This window comes from Erinaceus europaeus, chromosome 1 (genome assembly GCF_950295315.1).
Source record: "Erinaceus europaeus chromosome 1, mEriEur2.1, whole genome shotgun sequence".
NCBI lineage: Eukaryota > Metazoa > Chordata > Mammalia > Eulipotyphla > Erinaceidae > Erinaceus > Erinaceus europaeus.
The window spans coordinates 110,808,771-110,829,038 of record NC_080162.1 but is presented as its reverse complement, the minus strand read 5'-3'; the positions used below and the strand labels follow the sequence as shown (position 1 = coordinate 110,829,038).

At 39.9% G+C, this 20,268-nt stretch overlaps 1 protein-coding gene across 4 annotated transcripts in view; it reads left to right on the top strand.

Moving 5' to 3' along the window:
• CCSER2 (coiled-coil serine rich protein 2) overlaps positions 1 to 20,268 on the top strand; it is a 140,044-nt gene that overhangs the window by 41,580 nt on the left and 78,196 nt on the right. For all 4 annotated transcript variants that reach the window (XM_007533922.3, XM_060193588.1, XM_060193592.1 and 1 more), the window contains 2 exons: positions 7,533 to 8,981; positions 11,763 to 11,959. In XM_007533922.3, coding sequence (XP_007533984.1) covers positions 7,571 to 8,981; positions 11,763 to 11,959 — 1,608 coding nt within the window. In that variant the 5' untranslated portion in view covers positions 7,533 to 7,570. The remainder of the gene's footprint in view (positions 1 to 7,532; positions 8,982 to 11,762; positions 11,960 to 20,268) is intronic.

The following is a 20,268-nucleotide window of genomic DNA, read 5'->3' as shown; positions in this document are numbered from 1 at the left end:
AGTGGCTATTTGTTACTAGATGGGCATTCTTTGTTATATTGCTTAAAATGCTAATATCTCAGTCCTCAGTGTAAATTTTTTTAGTATTCTTCTAAATTTGTAATGAATTAATTAATTATTGGTTGGAGAGAGACACCTAAAGACTTACCCCACAGTTTGTGAAGAGTCATCCCTAAAGGTGGGGACTAGGTGCTTGAACCCAGGTCCTTCTGCACTGTAATATGTGCAGTTAACCAGGTGCGCCACCACCTGGCCCCTTGAATATTCTTTACCTGGTCTTTCCCATGGTTTTAATAATGAAATATTAAAAAGATGTATTCTTGTTTTTAGAAGATCATGTGTTTTAAAAGATAAAAAAGCAGGAGTCCTGGGGAATCGCAGAGGGTTAAGCGCACATGCCACTAAGCACAAGGACTGGTGTAAGGATCCCAGTTCAAGCCCCCGGCTCCCCACCTGCAGGGGAGTCACTTCACAAGTGGTGAAGCAGGTCTACAGGTGTCTGTCTGTCTCTTCTCCTCTCTGTCTTCCCCTCCTCTCTCGATGTCTCTCTGTCCTATCCAACAACAACGACATCAACAACAACAACAATAATAACTACAACAATAGATTCGACTTCCGGAGGCGGAGCTACGAGCAGCAGATCGCTTTCTCTCCTCTCCTCTCCTCTCCTCTCCTCTCCTCTCCTCTCCTCTCCTCTCCTCTCCTCTCCTCTCCTCTCCGCTCCGCTCCTCTCCGCTCCGCTCCTCTCCTCTCCTCTCCTCTCCTCTCCCGGATCAACTAGGAATACCAAAGGAGACCACCCGGACCGAAACAAGACAGGACTAGAATGACCACAGAAACCCAGTAAATCACCCGTGAGTACAAACACGTGTGGCTGGTGACAGAGAGGAGAGAGGGGCCTAAGGAGAGATTAAGTGACTGCTAACAGTTCGACACTTTGTCAGTGGAGACACCACCTCCAGTCTGCTCCACCAACAAGGGGACAGCTGAAGGGAGGAAAGGACTCCCCAGAGACTCACCAAGTACAACTCTTGAGTCTCCATTGCTACTACCCTCAGAATCTGGAGCAGCAACAGGGAGGGACACCAGGGTACAGAGATCTAACCGGGAAACTCAGGAGAAGACCTATACCTCGGTGGCATAGCTGAAGGGCTGTGAAAGTCTCTTTGCATAACCACTGGATTATCTCTGCCACACCCTGCTTTATCTCTTGGTCAGGAGTCATTGATTAAGCCAAGAAGCCTATTGATAGTTTAAAAGCCCTCAGGCTACCATAGCCTACAGGGGAAAAAAAAAAAGGCTTTTACACCACTGAACTCCAACTCAGGGATTGAAAAAACTGTTAACTTATATAAAATGGTTAAAACAACAAGAAAAAATAATGGAGACTCGAACCAGGACAAGAGTCCAGCTAAAAGTCCTCCAGAGGGCGAAGCACAAAACAACGAGTTCAACATCCAAACATTAGCTAAGGAAATAATAACAGGAGTGAGTAAAGAATTTGAAAAAATTGTAATCAGAACTGCAGGAACAACAAGTGAGAATATGGAAGAAAATTCTAATAATCGCATGGTTATTAGAGAGCTGAAAGCTGAAATTGCTGAGCTAAGAAGGCAGCTAGCTGAACAAGCTAAAACAGTATCAGAGCAGGGCAACAAAATAGATGAACTCCAGAAAGCAGTAGAGGGCAGAGAGAATAGAATCAATGAGGCTGAAGACAGAATTAGCAAGATTGAGGATGAATTAGAGACAACTAAAGAAGAAGTAAGAGATCTCAAAAAGAGATTAAGAGATGCTGAAAACAACAACAGAGTCCTATGGGATGACTTCAAAAGAAACAATATACGCATTATTGGCTTACCAGAGGAAGAAAGAGAAGGGGAGGAAGAAAACGTTCTCCAGGCCATAATAGCTGAAAATTTCTCTAGTCTAGACAACACCAAAGACATAAAAATTCAAGAAGCCCAGAGGGTCCCAAACAGAATTAACCCAGACCTAAAGACACCAAGACATGTCATACTTAGATTGGAAAGGAATGAGGATAAAGAAAGGATCCTCAAGGCTGCAAGAGAAAAACAAGAGTCACCTACAAAGGAAAACCCATAAGATTAGCAGCAGACTTCTCCATACAAACACTACAGGCCAGAAGAGAATGGCAAGATATCTATCGAGTGCTCAATGAGAAAGGCTTTCAGCCAAGAATACTATATCCTGCTACATTGTCATTCAGACTAGATGGAAGCATCAAAACCTTCTCAGACAAGCAACAGTTGAAGGAAGCAACCATCACCAAGCCTGCCTTGAAAGAAGTTCTGAAAGGTTTCCTATAAACAACCAGACCACCACAAATAGAACATATATCAAAACACTCTAAAACTCTACAAGAATGGCGTTAAAATATCTTCAATCTTTGATATCAATTAATGTGAATGGCCTGAATTCACCTATAAAAAAGACACAGAGTAGGAAGATGGATCAGAAAACACAACCCAACAATATGTTGTCTACAGAAAACTCACCTAACGCAACAAGACAAACACAGACTTAAAGTGAAAGGATGGAAAACTATCATACAAGCCAATGGCCCACAAAAAAGGGCAGGAACAGCTATTCTCATATCTGACATGATAGACTTTAAAATACATAAGATTAAAAAAGATAGGAATGGACACTACTTAATGCTCAGAGGATCAGTCAATCAAGAGGACTTAACAATTATTAATATCTATGCACCCAATGAGAAGCCATCTAAATATATCAAGCTTCTACTGAAAGAGCTACAGCAATATATTAACAGTAACACAATCATAGTAGGGGACTTCAACACCCCACTCTCTCAACTTGACAGATCATCCAGGAAGAAAATCAGTAAAGACATAAGGGAGCTAAATGAAGAGATAGATAAACTAGAACTATTGGACATTTTCAGAGTCATTCATCCCAAGAAACTGGAATACACATTTTACTCAAATCCACATGGATCATTCTCAAGGATAGACCATATGTTAGGCCACAAAGACAGCATCAGCCTATTCAAGAGCACTGAAATCATCCCAAGCATCTTCTCAGACCACAGTGGAATTAAACTAACACTTAACAACCAACCAAAGATTAGTAACAGTGCCAAAATGTGGAAGCTCAACAGTACACTTCTTAACAACTTCTGGGTCCAAGAGGAAATCAAGGAAGAAATCAAAATGTTTCGAGAGTTCAATGAAAATGAAGACACAAGCTATCAAAATATTTGGGACACAGCTAAAGCAGTCCTAAGAGGGAAGTTCATAGCTATACAAGCACACATTAGGAAACAAGAAAAGGCACAAATAAACAGCCTGATTGCACATCTTAAAGACCTAGAAGAAGAACAACAAAGGAACCCTAAAGCAACCAGAAGGACAGAAATTACTAAAGTTAGGGCAGAAATAAATAACATTGAGAATAGGAAAACCATACAAAAGATCAATGAAAGTAAATGTTGGTTCTTCGAAAGAGTAAACAAAATCGACAAACCTTTAGCCAGACTCACAAAACAAAAAAGGGAGAAGACCCAAATAAATCGGATAGTAAATGAAAGAGGAGATATCACAAGAGACACTGCAGAAATTCAACATATCATGCGAGGCTTCTATGAACAACTATATGCCACCAAGTTAGAGAACCTGGAAGAAATGAATGATTTCCTAGATACCTACCAACTTCCAAAACTAAGTAAAGAGGAAGTGGATAACATGAACAGGCCCATCACAGCTAATGAAATTGAAACAGTTATCAAAAATCTTCCCAAAAATAAAAGTCCTGGACCAGATGGTTTTACAAATGAATTCTATAAAACTTTCAAAGAAGAACTAATACCTCTACTTTTAAAAGTCTTCCAGAAGATTGAAGACACTGGAATACTCCCTGCCAGCTTCTATGAAGCCAACATCACCCTGATACCAAAAGCAGACAGGGACACAACCAAAAAAGAAAACTACAGACCAATATCTCTGATGAACATAGATGCGAAAATATTGAACAAAATTCTAGCCAACCGGATACAGCAGTATATCAAAAAGATTGTTCATCATGACCAAGTGGGGTTTATCCCAGGCATGCAAGGTTGGTTTAATATACGTAAATCAATCAATGTGATCCACCACATCAACAAAAGCAAGACCAAAAACCACATGGTCATATCAATAGATGCAGAGAAAGCCTTTGACAAAATACAACATCCCTTTATGATCAAAACACTACAAAAAATAGGAATAGATGGAAAATTCCTGAAGATAGTGGAATCTATATATAGCAAACCTACAGCCAACATCATACTCAATGGTGAAAAACTGGAAGCATTTCCACTCAGATCAGGTACTAGACAGGGCTGCCCACTATCACCATTACTATTCAACATAGTGTTGGAAGTTCTTGCCATAGCAATCAGGCAGGAGCAAGGAATTAAAGGAATACAGATTGGAAGAGAAGAAGTCAAACTCTCCTTATTTGCAGATGACATGATAGTATACATGGAAAAACCTAAGGAATCTAGCAAGAAGCTTTTGGAAATCATCAGGCAATACAGTAATGTGTCAGGCTATAAAATTAACATTCAAAAGTCAGTGGCATTCCTCTATGCAAACACTAAGTTAGAAGAAATTGAAATCCAGAAATCAGTTCCTTTTTCTATAGCAACAAAAACAATAAAATATCTAGGAATAAACCTAACCAAAGAAGTGAAAGACTTGTATACTGAAAATTATGAGTCACTACTCAAAGAAATTGAAAAAGACACAAAGAAGTGGAAAGATATTCCATGCTCATGGGTTGGAAGAATTAACATCATCAAAATGAATATATTACCCAGAGCCATCTACAAATTTAATGCTATCCCCATCAAGATCCCAAGCACATTTTTTAGGAGAATAGATCAAATACTACAAATGTTTATCTGGAACCAGAAAAGACCTAGAATTGCCAAAACAATCTTGAGAAAAAAGAACAGAACCGGAGGCATCACACTGCCAGATCTCAAACTATATTATAGGGCCATTGTCATCAAAACTGCTTGGTACTGGAACATGAACAGACACACTGACCAATGGAATAGAATTGAGAGACCAGAAATGAGGCCCCACACCTATGGACATCTAATCTTTGACAAAGGGGCCCAGACTATTACATGGGGAAAGCAGAGTCTCTTCAACAAATGGTGTTGGAAACAATGGGTTGAAACATGCAGAAGAATGAAACTGAATCACTGTATTTCACCAAATACAAAAGTAAATTCCAAGTGGATCAACGACTTGGATGTTAGACCAGAAACTATCAAATACTTAGAGGAAAATATTGGAAGAACTTTTTTCCGCATAAATTTTAAAGACATTTTCAATGAAACGAATCCAATTACAAGGAAGACTAAGGCAAGTATAAACCTATGGGACTACATCAAATTAAAAAGCTTCTTCACAGCAAAAGAAACCACTACCCAAATCAAGAGACCCCTCACAGAATGGGAGAAGATCTTTACATGCCATATATCAGATAAGAGTTTAATAACCAACATATATAAAGAGCTTACCAGACTCAACAACAAGACAACAAATAACCCCATCCAAAAATGGGGGGAGGAATTGGACAGAATATTCACCACAGAAGAGATCCAAAAGGCCGAGAAACACATGACAAAATGCTCCAAGTCTCTGATTGTCAGAGAAATGCAAATCAAGACAACAATGAGATATCACTTCACTCCTGTGAGACTGTCATACATCAGAAAAGGTAACAGCAGCAAATGCTGGAGAGGGTGTGGGGTCAAAGGAACCCTCCTACACTGCTGGTGGGAATGTCATTTGGTCCAACCTCTGTGGAGAACAGTCTGGAGAACTCTCAGAAGGCTAGAAATGGACCTACCCTATGACCCTGCAATTCCTCTCCTGGGAATATATCCTAAGGAACCCAACACATCCATCCAAAAAGATCTGTGTACACATATGTTCTTGGCAGCACAATTTGTAATAGTCAAAACCTGGAAGCAACCCAGGTGTCCAACAACAGATGAGTGGCTGAGCAAGTTGTGGTCTATATACACAATGGAATACTACTCAGCTGTAAAAAATGGTGACTTCACCGTTTTCAGCCGATCTTGGATGGACCTTGAAAAAATCCTGTTGAGTGAAATAAGTCAGAAACAGAAGGATGAATATGGGATGATCTCACTCTCAGGCCGAAGTTGAAAAACAAGATTAGAAAAGAAAACACAAGTCGAACCTGAAATGGAATTGGAGTATTACACCAAAGTAAAAGACTCTGGGGTGGGTGGGTGGGTGGGGAGAATACAGGTCCATGAAAAATGATGAATGAAATAGTGGGGGTTGTATTGCTAAATGGGAATCTGGGGAATGTTATGCATGTAAAAAAAAAAAAAAAAGAAGTAGAAACGCAAAGCAGAAATTGACTGAGTTTGGAGTATGGCACCAAAGTAAGAAAGCAGAAGTATACTAGAGTTTGCAGTTAGTACCTCCCTAATACTTCCTCTCCACTTTTCCAAGCTTTGGGTCCATGATTGCTCAACAATTTGTTTGGCTTTGTATGTTAACTCTCTTTTTAGTCACCAGGTTCCAGATGTCATCAGGATGCCGGCCAGACTTCCCTGGATTGAAGACACCAATGTGTCCTTGAGCTCAGTTTCCCCAGAGACCCATCCTACTAGGGAAAGAGAGAGGCAGACTGGGAGTATGGACCGACCAGTCAACGCCCATGTTCAGCGAGGAAGCAATTACAGAAGCCAGACCTTCTACCTTCTGCAACCCTCAATGACCCTAGGTCCATGCTCCCAGAGGGATAGAGAATGGGAAAGCTATCGGGGGAGGGGGTGGGATATGGAGATTGGGCGGTGGGAATTGTGTGGAGTTGTACCCCTCCTACCCTATGGTTTTGTTAATTAATCCTTTCTTAAAAAAAAAAAAAAAAAAAAAACTACAACAATAACTACAACAATAAAAAATAGCAAGGGCAACAAAAGGGAATAAATAAATAAATATTTTTTAAAAAAGATAAAAAAAAAACCAGACAAACAAATCTAATACCACAGATTTTTCAGATTATTACTGTTAAAGTAGATAATATCCAAAGTGGGGAAAAAATAGATAGGAAATTGTAAAAGTTGTGGAAGTGCTTTTATAAAGATGATTTATTTACGTGTAGATGTGTGTATGAGAGGGAGAGAGAGAACACACATACCAGAGCACTGCTCTGGCACATATGGGATTAACCTTGGGAGCTTCATAGAAGTATTCTCTATTTTTTCTGACATAAAGCTATTCATTTATTTGTGCATTTAGTGCTTGCTAAGAGTTTTTTAGGGGCTAGAAGATAGTAAATGTACCTTACCACACCACACCCTGAATTTATTCTCTAGTTCCACACTGGAAAAATTAGAGTCATCAGTAGCATTTGGACTTTGTTGGATTTAATTATATAAATGTGAATTCACATTATGCGGTCTATAATTATTGTTATTTATGAATGACTTATCTATTTTTTTATCTCCTCAGGTTCTGTCAAATTTTAAGAACAAATGCATCTATAGCTCATGGAAGAAAAAACACAAATCAAGACATTTTTTGGTTCCAAGTTGCCAAAGTATGGAACAAAATCTGTAAGAAGTACACTGCAGCCAATACCAAATGGGGCACCTGTTAATTTATTGGAAACTTCCAAGAATAGCAATGTCAGAAGTTACATCAAAAATAATGGCTCTGATTGTCCATCTTCCCATACATTTAATTGGAGAACAACAAATAAATATCAACTCAGCACACATAATGCTGAGGTATTTAATACTCAGAGTTCACATAAAACAACTGAACCAGAAAAACACACACCCAATCAAGGAATGCTTGATAAAAATGGGATCAAAGGAGGTTTGAAAAGTGTTTCTTTACTTACATCCAAGTTAGTAAAACCATCCACTATGTTTGTGCCATCTACAGAGGAATTAAACCAGAAGTCCTTATCTGGGCCATCTAACCTGGGTCAGTTCACCAAAGGGAAGTTACTGGGAAGGACTCCGTTTTCTTCAGTCAGTGCTCCAAAGCCACAGTTGAATGGATTTTATGGAAACCGGTCAGCTGGTAGCATACAGAGACCTAGAGCCAACTCTTCTGCCACTAGAAGCAGTTCTGGAGAAAGCTTAGCACAGTCCCTAGACAATATTAAATCTATGACTTGTGAAAAGATGGTAAGGTCACAAAGTTTTTCCCATTCCATTCAGAATTCACTACTCCCATCTTCAGCTATAACCCGATCGAACTCCTTCAGTCGAGCTGTAGATCTCACCAAGCCTTATCAGAACCCACAGCTACCAGTTAGAGTGCCTCTAAGGTCGAGTTTGCTCACAAGAAACCCTCGACAGTCAGAAGTGCTGAACGGGAACGAAACTTTAGGATATGGGTTCAGCAGGCCATATGCTACCGGTGGGAAGAAGTTGGCTTTGTCAAGTGGACCAGGGGTGACGTCCAGTTTGGGCTATAGGATGGTTCATCCCTCTCTACTAAAATCCAACCGGCCTCCATTTCCTGGGACTATCATAGTGGATGGTAATGAGAATTCACCTGCTGACCCTTGTGTAGAAGATGAGGCTACACTTTGGGCTAAGAACATAACTACTCATAATGGCCAAGAACTGACTGAAAATAACAGTTTTAGAACAGAAAATGACCAGGGCATTAAACATGATTCTAAAATTAAGTACTTGAGTGATGATGTAGATGATATTTCTTTGTCATCCTTGTCATCTTCTGATAAGAATGATTTAAGTGAAGATTTTAGTGATGATTTTATAGACATAGAAGACTCCAACAGAAATAGAATAACTCCAGAGGAGATTTCTCTCAAAGAAGACAAGCATGACAGTGTACCACCAAAGGATATATTTGACTCCCCAAAAGAAAAAGAAAAATCCTTAAGTAAAACTGATGAATGGCTAGATTTAAGTGTCTCTGGTAAATATTAATATCTTTATATTTGTTTGCTTTTTCCTAAATAGTATAACTGAACTTACTTTTAGGATTGTCTTCTGATAAATTCCAAACGCTGTCAATTTCATGGAGTGAATAAAAGAATATGAAGATAAAATTAGAGTGAGGTAACATTTGTCTACCTTATGACATTTATTCTCTGTTCCTTTTCAACACCCTTATCTGAGTCAGCATCAATAAAACACACTCTCCCCTAAGGTACTTTGCCTTTGCTCATCTTTGACTGTTAGAAACACACTGATTCTTATTTTGCTTCCAACTTCTTTTCTTTTTGCTTTCTCCCATCATGGGCACACCACTTTAAGCCATCTCTTTCCTTAGGGTGGTATTTGATTGCTATTTTTCATAGTACAATATACTAACAGGCAAATGAGCTAATATAGATTTGGGCCAATTTAACAAATATTTTTATCCTAGGCTATTCCTAGGATATTTTATTCCTAGGCTATAAAAAGGAAAACTTAGATTTTTTTCCTTCCTCCTCCTTTTTTTTTTTTTTTTTAATAGATATTTCTGTTTATTTAAATGAGAGAAAAAGACAGAGCAAAAGACTAGAGCCGTGCTCAGCTCTGGGTTATGGTGGTTCTGGGAACTGAACTTTGGACCTTGGAGCCTGAGGCGTGAAAGTCTTTTGCATACCATTAAGCTGTCTTCCTAGCCCTTGGATTTCACGTATAACGAACTTTATTTTTGGGGTAGGGGTAGATAGCATAATGATTATACAAACTGACTCTCATGTCTGATGCTCCGAAGTCTCAGGTTCAATCCCACACACCACCATAAATCAGAACTCTGCTCTAGTTAGGAAAAAAAAAAAAAAAAAGGAGTCCAGCGGTAGTGCAGCAGGTCAAGCGCATGTGGTACAAAGCGCAAGGACTGGCTTAAGGATCCCAGTTTGAGCCTCCAGCTCCCCACCTGCAGGGAAGTCACTTCATAAGCAGTGAAGCAGGGCTGTGGGTTTCTATCTTTCTCCCCCCTTCTTCCTCTCCTCTCTCAATTTATCTTTGTCCTATCCAACAACGACATCAACAACAACTATAATAACTACAACAATAAAAACAACAAGGGCAACAAAAGGGAATAAGTAAATAAATATTAAAGGGGGGCAAGTGTTGGCACACCTTGCTGAGCGGCATATGTTACAATGCATAAGGACCCAGGTTCGAGTCCCTGGTCCCCACCTGCAGGGGGAAAGCTTCATGAGTGGTGAAGCAGTGCTGCAGGTGTCTCTCTGTCTCTCTATCCCCCACTTCCCTCTTGATTTCTGGCTATCTCTATCCAGATAAAGATAATTATCTCTATCCAAATAAATAAAGATAACTTAAAAAAATCTTTAAAAAACCTTTATGTTTGCAGAAGAGCTTTTATTTTTCTAATTGAGAGTGAGAAAATACCTGTTATACATTTCCTTGTACAGTTGTTTATTCCAGTGCTGAGTACTGAAGAAAAATAGTATCTGCTCATGTAGCCTGACAGGAAATAGACTGAGGATATTGGGGGTAGCCATCAAGTATCCAAGCACTGGCTTGTCTGAGAATATTTTAGAGAGAGCACAAGCTATATAATCTGAAGAAGGAGTCTCCTGGTCAGTGCGCAAAAGTAAACATCTCAGAATATATATGTAAAACTATACAAGTTTTATTTATGATTATAGAAATACTACAGAAAGAAAGTTGGAAATTTTCTTTATTAGAAAACATTTTAGTATGGTATGTTTAAGATTTTACCTCTATTATTTAGGTTTTAGAAAATGTTACAATTACCAAAAGCACTGATCAGCTTTGGCTTCTGGTGGTACAGGGGATTGAACCAGGGACCTTGGAGCCTCAGGCATGAGAATCTCTTTGCATAATCATTATGCTATCTATCCCTGACCTTTTAATTATTTTTTTTTGCCATGTCACATTATCAATAGAACAGTTTTTTTTTTTAAATCAAGTTGTTATTTTTACAACAGAGCACTGCTCAGCTCATTTCAGCTCTGTCTTATGGTGATGTGGTTATGTGGGGCATTCTATCTGGGACTTTGGGGCCTTAGGCGTGAGAGTCTCTGCATAACAGTTATACAATCTCTCCCACTCTCCACTCAGTTTTCTACCCTCCCACCCTCAATGTCAAGGAATTAAGCCAGGTTTGTACATACATAATACTGCTGAGCCACTTCTCTGCATAATATGTGTATTTTTAACTGCTGGGCCTTCACGCCTGCACATTTCCATGTGTGGTCTTTGTTTTTGGTTTTGTTATTATTGTTGTTGGATAGGACAGAGAAATGGAGAGAGGAGGGGAAGACAGAGGGTGAGAGAAAGACAGACACCTGTAGAACTGCTTCAACACTTGTGACGCAACTTCCCTACAGGTGGGGAGCTGGGTGCTCGAACCAGGATCCTTATACAGGTCCTTGTGCTTTGCGCCATGTGCGCTTAACCCTCTGTGTTAACGCCCGTCCCCCCCCCTCTGCTGTTTTTTTTTATTGTAAATTGACTTTTCATTACAATGTTGTGGATGTCTATTTCACTTGTTATAAAATATACACACTTCAGGACCAAGGAGATTATTTCTCAGCCTTTTAAAGCTCCAGGTTGTATACCTGGGACCCTAGAGGTCCCAAGTTCAATCCCCAGCATCATCCTAAACCAGAGCTGAGCAGTCCTCTGGTGATAGAACAGATTTTTAAGTACCTGAAAAATTATGTTTTTGTGAATTAATAACTCTTTCTCCTCTCTTTTAAAAAATCATTTGAAGACAGGAGTGAACGTACAAAACATACTTCTGGAAATAATTTGATTTCACCAGATACAGATTACAGAGCTGGCTCTTCGTTTGAGCTCTCTCCGTCTGACAGCTCTGATGGAACATACATGTGGGATGAGGAAGGCTTGGAGCCCATTGGACATGTGCACCCTGTTGGGAGCTATGACTCTTCTGAAATGAACAGCATTGTATGTATGAGTTCATGTACTCTTTTGGAACATTTTGTTTATCTTATAGAGATTTGTCAAGTTTACCTGATTTTTAAAAATTTATGAACTTACTCTAAAAGTATATGGAGATTCATATGGTAGTTCTGTAGAATGTCTATAAAACACCTGATCTTAGTATTTAGTAAAATAGAGTTAAATATACTTGTACACAGGTATTTGTGGTACATATATCCACACATATATATGACATTTAGATTAAGCTGTATTGGTGGTTCTCAAGGGAGGAAATTGTTTCATATTTGTGTAAAATGTAGTTGGTGTATTTAGTATGACAGTATACAAAATGGACTTTTTCCAATAGCTATCTGATATTTTTTTTTGCCTTTGTGAATATATTAAATTCCAAGTTGATTTCACACCATGTGATTTTCTATACTCATATTAACTTGTGACTTCAGAAAAATAATCATTATTCCTGTGGTGCTTTTAAATTGCATAGAAAGAGAAAGCACATTTTTTAAGTTTAGAGTATTTCTCTGATGTAGCTTAGAAAAAAAGTTCATGCCTTATTTGAACCCAGGTTCTTGTGCACTGTGATGTGTACACTTAGCCATGTGCACCACCACCTAGCCCCTATGCTTTATTCATTTTTTAAAAAATCTTTTAATTCTAATTTTGAAAATATTATTTACTGGATAGAGAAAGCTAGAAATCGAGAGGGAAGATTGTGATAGAAAAGGTGAGAAACAGAGAAACACCTGCAACCCTGCTTCACCACTTGCAAAGCTTTCTCCATGCAGGTGGGGACAGGGGGCTGGAATCCGGATCCTTGCACAGTGCAACCTGCCACCTGTCCCCCTAGTTCATGCTCTCTTACTCAAACTTTGTAAAATTTCTGAGTTGTGTGTGTGTGTTGTTGCTGTCTTTGAATTTTGTTTTTAATGATCTCAGAATTCTGCAACAGTTTTAGTCAAATTGTTTCCCATTTAAAAGTACTGATTTTTAAACCTAATAGCTTGACACTGCCACACACACACACAGAGTCTACAAAATATTCTTTCCTTCTGAAGGTCTTTTTTAATATTTTATTTATTGAATAGAGATAGGAAACAACCAATGAGATAGAAAGGCAAAGAGAGTCATACCTGCAGCCACTTCTGAAGCTTCTTCCCTGCAGATGGGAACTGGGGGCTTGAACCCAGGTCCTTTGCGCATCCTAACATGTTTGTTGTACTAAATGCATCATCACAAAACCTCCTCCTGAAGGTTTTATGATACAGAGCTGTCATTAATCAGTCTTTTACTATGGCTTTCTTTTTTCTTTTAAATCAGAGCACTATTCAGCTCTGGCTTATGGTGGTGTGGGAGGTGTCAGTCTTTTACTATGACACTTAAATGGCCAAGTAAGACAAATAGTTCTCTGGCTTTTCTCCCATCACTGATGAAGGGTAACAAGTATTGGGGACAATACTAACTTGGTAAAATGTGTCTGATTATAAATGGAGAGGAACATTGTATCCAGTAGGTGGCAGCAATGAACCACTTAGGTCCTAAGGACATTTTCTGAGGTTCACCATACTTGGGTCGCTGTACCTGTAACTTCATAATCAAGCATCCTCTAGAAAGGTTCAAAATGCATCTGCATGGTCATTAGTATTTAAGATCCATGAGTTTTTTCCTTGATCACAAGGCTTGTGTACATGTTATGGGAAACAACAGAAGTGCTTTGAAGTAAGATGGTATCTTTTAATCTAGGAGGAGAGTCTGATAAAGCATGGGAAGTTGACAAAGCATGGGAAGTTGATGACAAAGGTTGGGGGAGGATGTGTTAAGGTGATTATAGTGGCTTTAGCATTTTTGCTCTGAAATTGAGTTCGTTTTTTGTTTGTTTATTTCACATTTGGAGTTTATTTTTAAGTGTTTGACTTTATGGTGAATTAGATTTTTAGTTTTTTTGTTTTTTCTTTTATTACTATCCCTCATAAAGCTTTTTGTCTTAGGGCTCTTTTTTTCAGATATTGTCATATTTTATTAGTTTTATTAGTTTTATTTGTGTCTGCTTTATCCTTTGTTGACCACCTTTTTGATATATAGAAGTAGATAATTCTAAAATGCAAACTGATTTTTTTTTATCTATTTATTTATAAAATGGAAACACTGACAAGACCATAGGATAAGAGGGGTACAATTCCCATCACCAGAACTCTGTATCCCATCCCCGCCCCTGATAGCTTTCCTATTCTTTAACCCTCTGGGAATATGGACCCAGGGTCATTATGGGGTGCAGAAGGTAGAAAGTCTGGCTTCTGTAATTGCTTCCCTGCTGAACATGATTTATTTTAACAGATGAATCTAATCTCTTTCTGTATGCATTTTTATTTATTTATTTATTTATTTTGCCACCAGGGTTATTGTTAGTGCTGGCACTGTAACCTCTGCCCCCAGTTTGGTTTGGTCTTGTCTTCTCTTGTGTTGTCTTTTCCTTCCTTTTTCTCTTTTTCTTTCTTTTTTCTCCTTTTTTTCTAAATTAGAAAGTACAGATAAGGAGCTCCAGTGGCACAAGCAGTTAGTGTGCGATACTTACACAGAAAAGTAAAGATAGAAACTGAGAGCAGATGTGGGTAGAGAGGGAGAGACAAAGAGAGATGCACCTGCAGATCTACTTCAGCACTCAAGAAACCAAGTAACTTTCCCCCACAGGCGGGGACAGAGGCTGGAAGCCAGGTCCTTGCACAAGGCTACGTGTGCTCAACCAGAGTTGTTTGTTTGTTTGTTTGTTTTTTACCAGAGCACTGGTCAGCTCTGGCTTATGGTGGTACAGGAGATTGAGCCTGGGACTTTGGATCCTCAGGCATGAGAGGCTCTGCTTAACTCCTCCAGGATTATTGTTGGAGCTTGGTGGTGCCTACACTCCAAATCCACTTCTCCTGGAGGCCATTTTTTCCATTTTTCTTGTTGTTTCTGTTGTTGTTGGATAGAACAGAAAGAAATTGAGAGAGGAGGGGAAGATAGAGAGGGGGAGAAAAAGATAGACACCTTCATATCTGCTCCACCGCTTGTGAAGTGACCCCTCTGCAGTTGGGGGACCAAGGGCTCAAACCAGGATCCTTGCGCCTGTCCCTGCACTTTGTACTATGTGTGCTTAACCCAGTGTGCCACTGCCTGGCCTACTAAGGGCAATTTTATTATAGTTTAGTTCAACACACTATTTAGTGGTGTTTTGTTTGTTTTTCCTTTCCACCAGAGCACTGCTCAGCTCTAGTTTATGGTGGAGTAGGGATTGAGCCTGGGACCTTGGAACCTCAGGCAAGAGTCTTTCTGCATAACCATTATGCTATCTCCCTAGCCCAACAACCCACTATTTAGTTCAGCTGGCATTGCTTTCATAGCAAGACTTGCTTTTTGAAGAAATTAATGTGTTGATAAACATTATGGACACTCAACTTTCTTGTCACAAACCCTGATAATTTGTAAACTGATTGTCTATTTTTATTGTTTTTTTTTAATTATTTTTTCCCATCAGTTATTGCTGGGACTCAGTGCTTGCATAATGACTCCACTACTCTCAGAGGCCTTTTTTTTCTTCTTACAAAGGCAAAGAGAAATAGGGAGGAATGAGGGAGAGAGGAGAGAAGAAAAGAGAGAAGGGGGGGAAGAAGAGGGATACCACAGTACATGAAAGCCCAGGTTCAAGCACCTGCTCCCCACTTGCAGAAGGTAAGCTTCCCAAGCAGTGAAGCAGTACTGCAGGTGTCTCTTGCTCATTCTTTATCTCCCTACCCCCTCTCAGTTTCTCTCCTAAACAGACAAATAACTACTATAAATAAAAGAGAGAAGGAGAGAGAGAGATAATGAGAGACACATGAAGCACTGCTCCTCCACTCATGAGGCCTCCCCTCTGCACATGGAGACCTGGGCTTAAACCCGGGTTCTTGCCCACATATTACTAAGAATTTTACCAGTCGCACCATTGCCTGACCCCTGGTTGTCTCTTGTGTATAACACTTGTTTAGAGTCTAGGGATTATTTTTGTTTACATGCTAAGTATTTTGATAGGACACAATTTGCATATAGTGATGTATGCAAGTACAGTTGTGGAAAATGTGAAAATGTATATGCTTTGTGGATAGCAGTAGATTAGTTCCATCACTCCAGAATGTTTCTTGTTTTTGTTCTCTCAGCTCCTTCTCCATTATACAACCAAGTATTCAGATTTTTATCATTATAGCTTAATTTCTTCTTCTTCGTCTTCATTTTTTTGTCTCCAGGGTTATTACTGGGGCTCAGTGCCTGCACTATGAATCCACTGCTCCTGGAGGCTATTTTTTTCTTTTTGTAGCCCTTGTTGTTTATCATTGTTGTTATTGTTGTTGTTATTATTGCTGTCATTGTTGTTGGATAGGACAGAGAAATCGAGAGAGGAGGGGAAGAGAAAGATAGGCACCTGCAGATCTGCTTCACAGATTGTGAAGTGACCTCCCCCTGCAGGTGGAGAGGCAGGGGCTCCACCTGGGATTTTTGCACTGGTCCTTGCGCTTTGTGCCATGTGCACTTAACCTGTTGCGCTACTGCCCGGCCCCCGCCTAATTTATTCTTTTTTCAAAAATGTGTTGATTGATTGATTCATTCATTCATTCATTTTTTTTTACCAGAGTAGTGCTTGGCTCTGGCTTATGGTGGTGCCACGTTGGGGACTGAACCTGGGACTGTGGGTCCTCAGTCATGAAAGTCTCTTTGCATAATCTTTGTGCTATCTCTCCGGCCCCAGAGAGACAGAAAGACAGATATTAGAAACTGCTCAGTGCTGGTCTGTGCTGTTGCCAGGCCTTGTACCTGGGTTTTCTGGGACCTCTGAGACCTGAGGTATACACACATGCCATGTGCTCTTACATTGACTATCTTCTGCTCTAACTGTGGTTATTGAACTCCGTGTAAGGAGAACTATAAACATTCTTTTGTCAGTGCTGACATTTTAAATATTTTTTATAATTTATTTTTCCCCACCTCTGTTTTTTTATTTTTTTTATTTTATTTTATATTTTTTTACATTTTACTTTTTTTTTTTTTTATTTAAATTTTTAATTTAAGAAAGGATTAGTGAACAAAAGCATAAGGTAGGAGGGGTACAACTCCACACAATTCCCACCACCCAATCCCCATAACCCACTCTCTCCCATGATAGCCTTCCCATTCTCTAGCCCTCTGGGAGCATGGACCCAGGGTCATTGAGGGTTGCAGAAGGTAGAGGGTCTGGCTTCTGTAATTGCTTCCCCGCTGAACATGGGCGTTGACTGGTCGGTCCATACTCCCAGTCTGCCTCTCTCTTTCCCTAGTAAGGTGTGTCTCTGGGGAAGCTGAGCTCCAGGACACATTGGTGGGGTCTTCAATCCAGGGAAGCCTAGCCAGCATCCTGGTGGCATCTGGAACCTGGTGATTGAAAAGAGAGTTAACATACAAAGCCAAACAATTTGTTGAGCAAACATGGATCCCAAGATTGGAATAGTGGAGAGGAAGTGTTGGGGAGGTACTCACTGCAAACTCTAGTGTAATCCTGCTTTCAGGTATATATTTTGCAGTAGTTTATGGATACGTGTGCGCATATGCTCTCTCTCACAGAAACTGGTGTATGTCTAGGTTATGGGACTTTGTTAGAAAGTGAACTACCTGAGATGAAATTAGAGTGTACTACCTCTGTTTTTTTTTTTTTATATTGTATATATATTATGCCGATATACTTATTTTTTATATATTCTATATTTTCAGTAACTTAGCTAAATGTATCTGGATATTTTTTACTTTCTTATTAAATTTTCGGCTTTAAGGGATTTTAATGAGAGAGGAAGGATTGGCTGGTGGTGGACTGGATCAAGTGCACATAGTACATAGCACATACCACAAGGACACACACAAGGATCCTGGTTCCAGCCCCCGGCTCCCCACCTGTAGGGGGGGTCACTTCACAGCGGTGAAGCAGGTCTGCAGGTGTATATCTTTCTCTCCCCCTCTCTAGCTTCCTCTCCCCTCTCAGTTTCTCTCTGTCGTATCCAACAACCACAGCAACAACAAAAATGGGGGGGGGGGAATGACCACCAGGAGCAGTGGATTCATAGTGTAGGCACGCAGCCCCAGCTATAACCCTGGAGGCAAAAGAAAAAAGAGAGGGAGAGGAAAAAGAGAGAGATGCAAAAGCACTGCTTTGCTAGTTTGTGACATTTAGTTTGTTTATGTCTGGCTAAGAGTTAATGTGTCAGATAGCATTCTATCTAGCATGTAGAAAGTTATTGTACAGTGGGCCAGGATGACCTATTTCTCAGCTCCTGTTGCTCTCTTCCTTCCCCTGTTAAGAGTTTATGCACAGTTGGGGTGTGTGTGTGTGTGTGTGTGTGTGTGTGTGTGTGTGCGCACACACACACACTGATTTTTGTCGTAATTTTTGAGAATTTGCCCATCCTTGTTAAATTGTCATTTGCTGATGAAAGCTGCTCAGGGGCCAGATGGTGGTGTACTTGGGAAAACTCATACATTACTGTGCTCAAGACTCAGGTTCAAGCCCCTCTGGTTCCTGCCTGTAGGGGGAGGTTTCACAGATAGTGAAATAGTGCTATAGGGGTTTATCCTTATCTTCCCTCTTACCAAAAAATAAGATAATGACTGCAGTAATTGGTGGAGTCATTATGCAGACACAGAGTCCCCATGGTAACACTGGTGGCCAAAAATAAAAGAAAGTTGTTCTGGACTGTATTTAGTTTTTTTGTTTTGTTTTGTTTTTTAAAGATTTTATTTATTTATTAATGAGAAAGATAGGAGGAGAGAAAGAACCAGACATCACTCTGGCACATGTGCTGCTGGGGATCGAACTCAGAACCTCATGCTTGAGAGTCCAAAGCCTTATCACTACACCACCTCCCAGACCACAATTTTTTTTTTTTTAAACCAGAGCACTGCTCAGCTCTGGCTTATGGTGGTGCGGGGGATTGAACCTGGGACTTTGGAGCCTCAGGCACGATAGTCTCTTTGTATAACCATTATGCTATCTACCCTCCTACTTTTTAAAGTAGTGATTTAATAATGACTGACAAGATTGTAGGATAAGAGGGGTATAATCCCATACAGTTCCCACCACCAGAGTTCCATGTCACATCCCCTACATTGGAAGTTCCCCTATTCTTTACCCCTCTGGGAATATGGACCAGAATTCTGTATGGGGTGCAGAAGGTGGAGGTCTGGCTTCTGTAATTGCTTCTCTGCTGGACTTGGGTGTTGACAGGTGGATCCATACCCCCAGCCTGTTTCTGTGTTTCCCTACTGGGGCAGGGCCCTGGGCAGGTGAAGTTCCAGGACACATTGGTGAGGTTGTCTGCCCAGGGAAGTTAGGATGGACTCATGGTAGCATCTGTAACTTAGGCAGGACTGTCTTTTTAAAAAGTAAGTTGTGGGCAGGGGTAGGTAGCATAACAAACTGTCATGTCTGAGGTTCTGAAGTCCCAGGTTCAATCCCCTGCACCACCATAAGCCAGAGCTCATCAGTGCTCTGGTTAAAAAAAAAAAAAAAAGTAAGTTGTCATTATGAAGTAACATTAACTAGTGAAGTAACATTAGTTTGTAATATTCAGGCTTCTCTCTCTTTTAATGCTCTATTGCATTAAAATGGCAGATTATCAATATAAATAAACAACTAAAGTTTTTATTTAATATTATTCAGTATTTCCCCAAACATATTGTGACATAACGTATTTGTAAAGTAAGTTTCTGAGGTATCACGTGTCATAATAGCAAGCTGGAAGTAACTAAAAATGTGACAGTAGCATAGATGTGATAGTGGAGAGACAGCTTATGAAAGTTAAGACCAACCACCCTAGTATAGGTAAGTGAAAAATCTAAAGATAACATAGATGCTTCTTGCTCTGATACAGAATAGAGAACTTGAAGATAAGGAAAATACATTTTTCTTATATAAGTAAGGCTCTTTTTTACTATCTTTATTTATTGAATAGAGACAAAGAAATCAAGAGTGAAGTGGGAGATAGAGAGACAGACACCTGTAGCCCTCCTTCACCACTTGTGAAGCTTTCCCCATACAGGTGGGGGCCAGGGGCTCAAACCTGGTTCCTTATGCATGTTAACTTGTGTGCTCAACCAAATGTACTACCACCTGGCCCCATCTTTTTAAAAATATACTTATTTACTTATTACTGGATAGACAGAGAAATTGAGAGGGGAGAGGTAGAGAAGGAGCAAGATAGAGATACTTGCAGCCCTGCTTCACCACTCATGAAGCTTCCCCTCTGCAGGTGGGTACCAGGGGCTTGAACCTGGGTCCTTGAGCA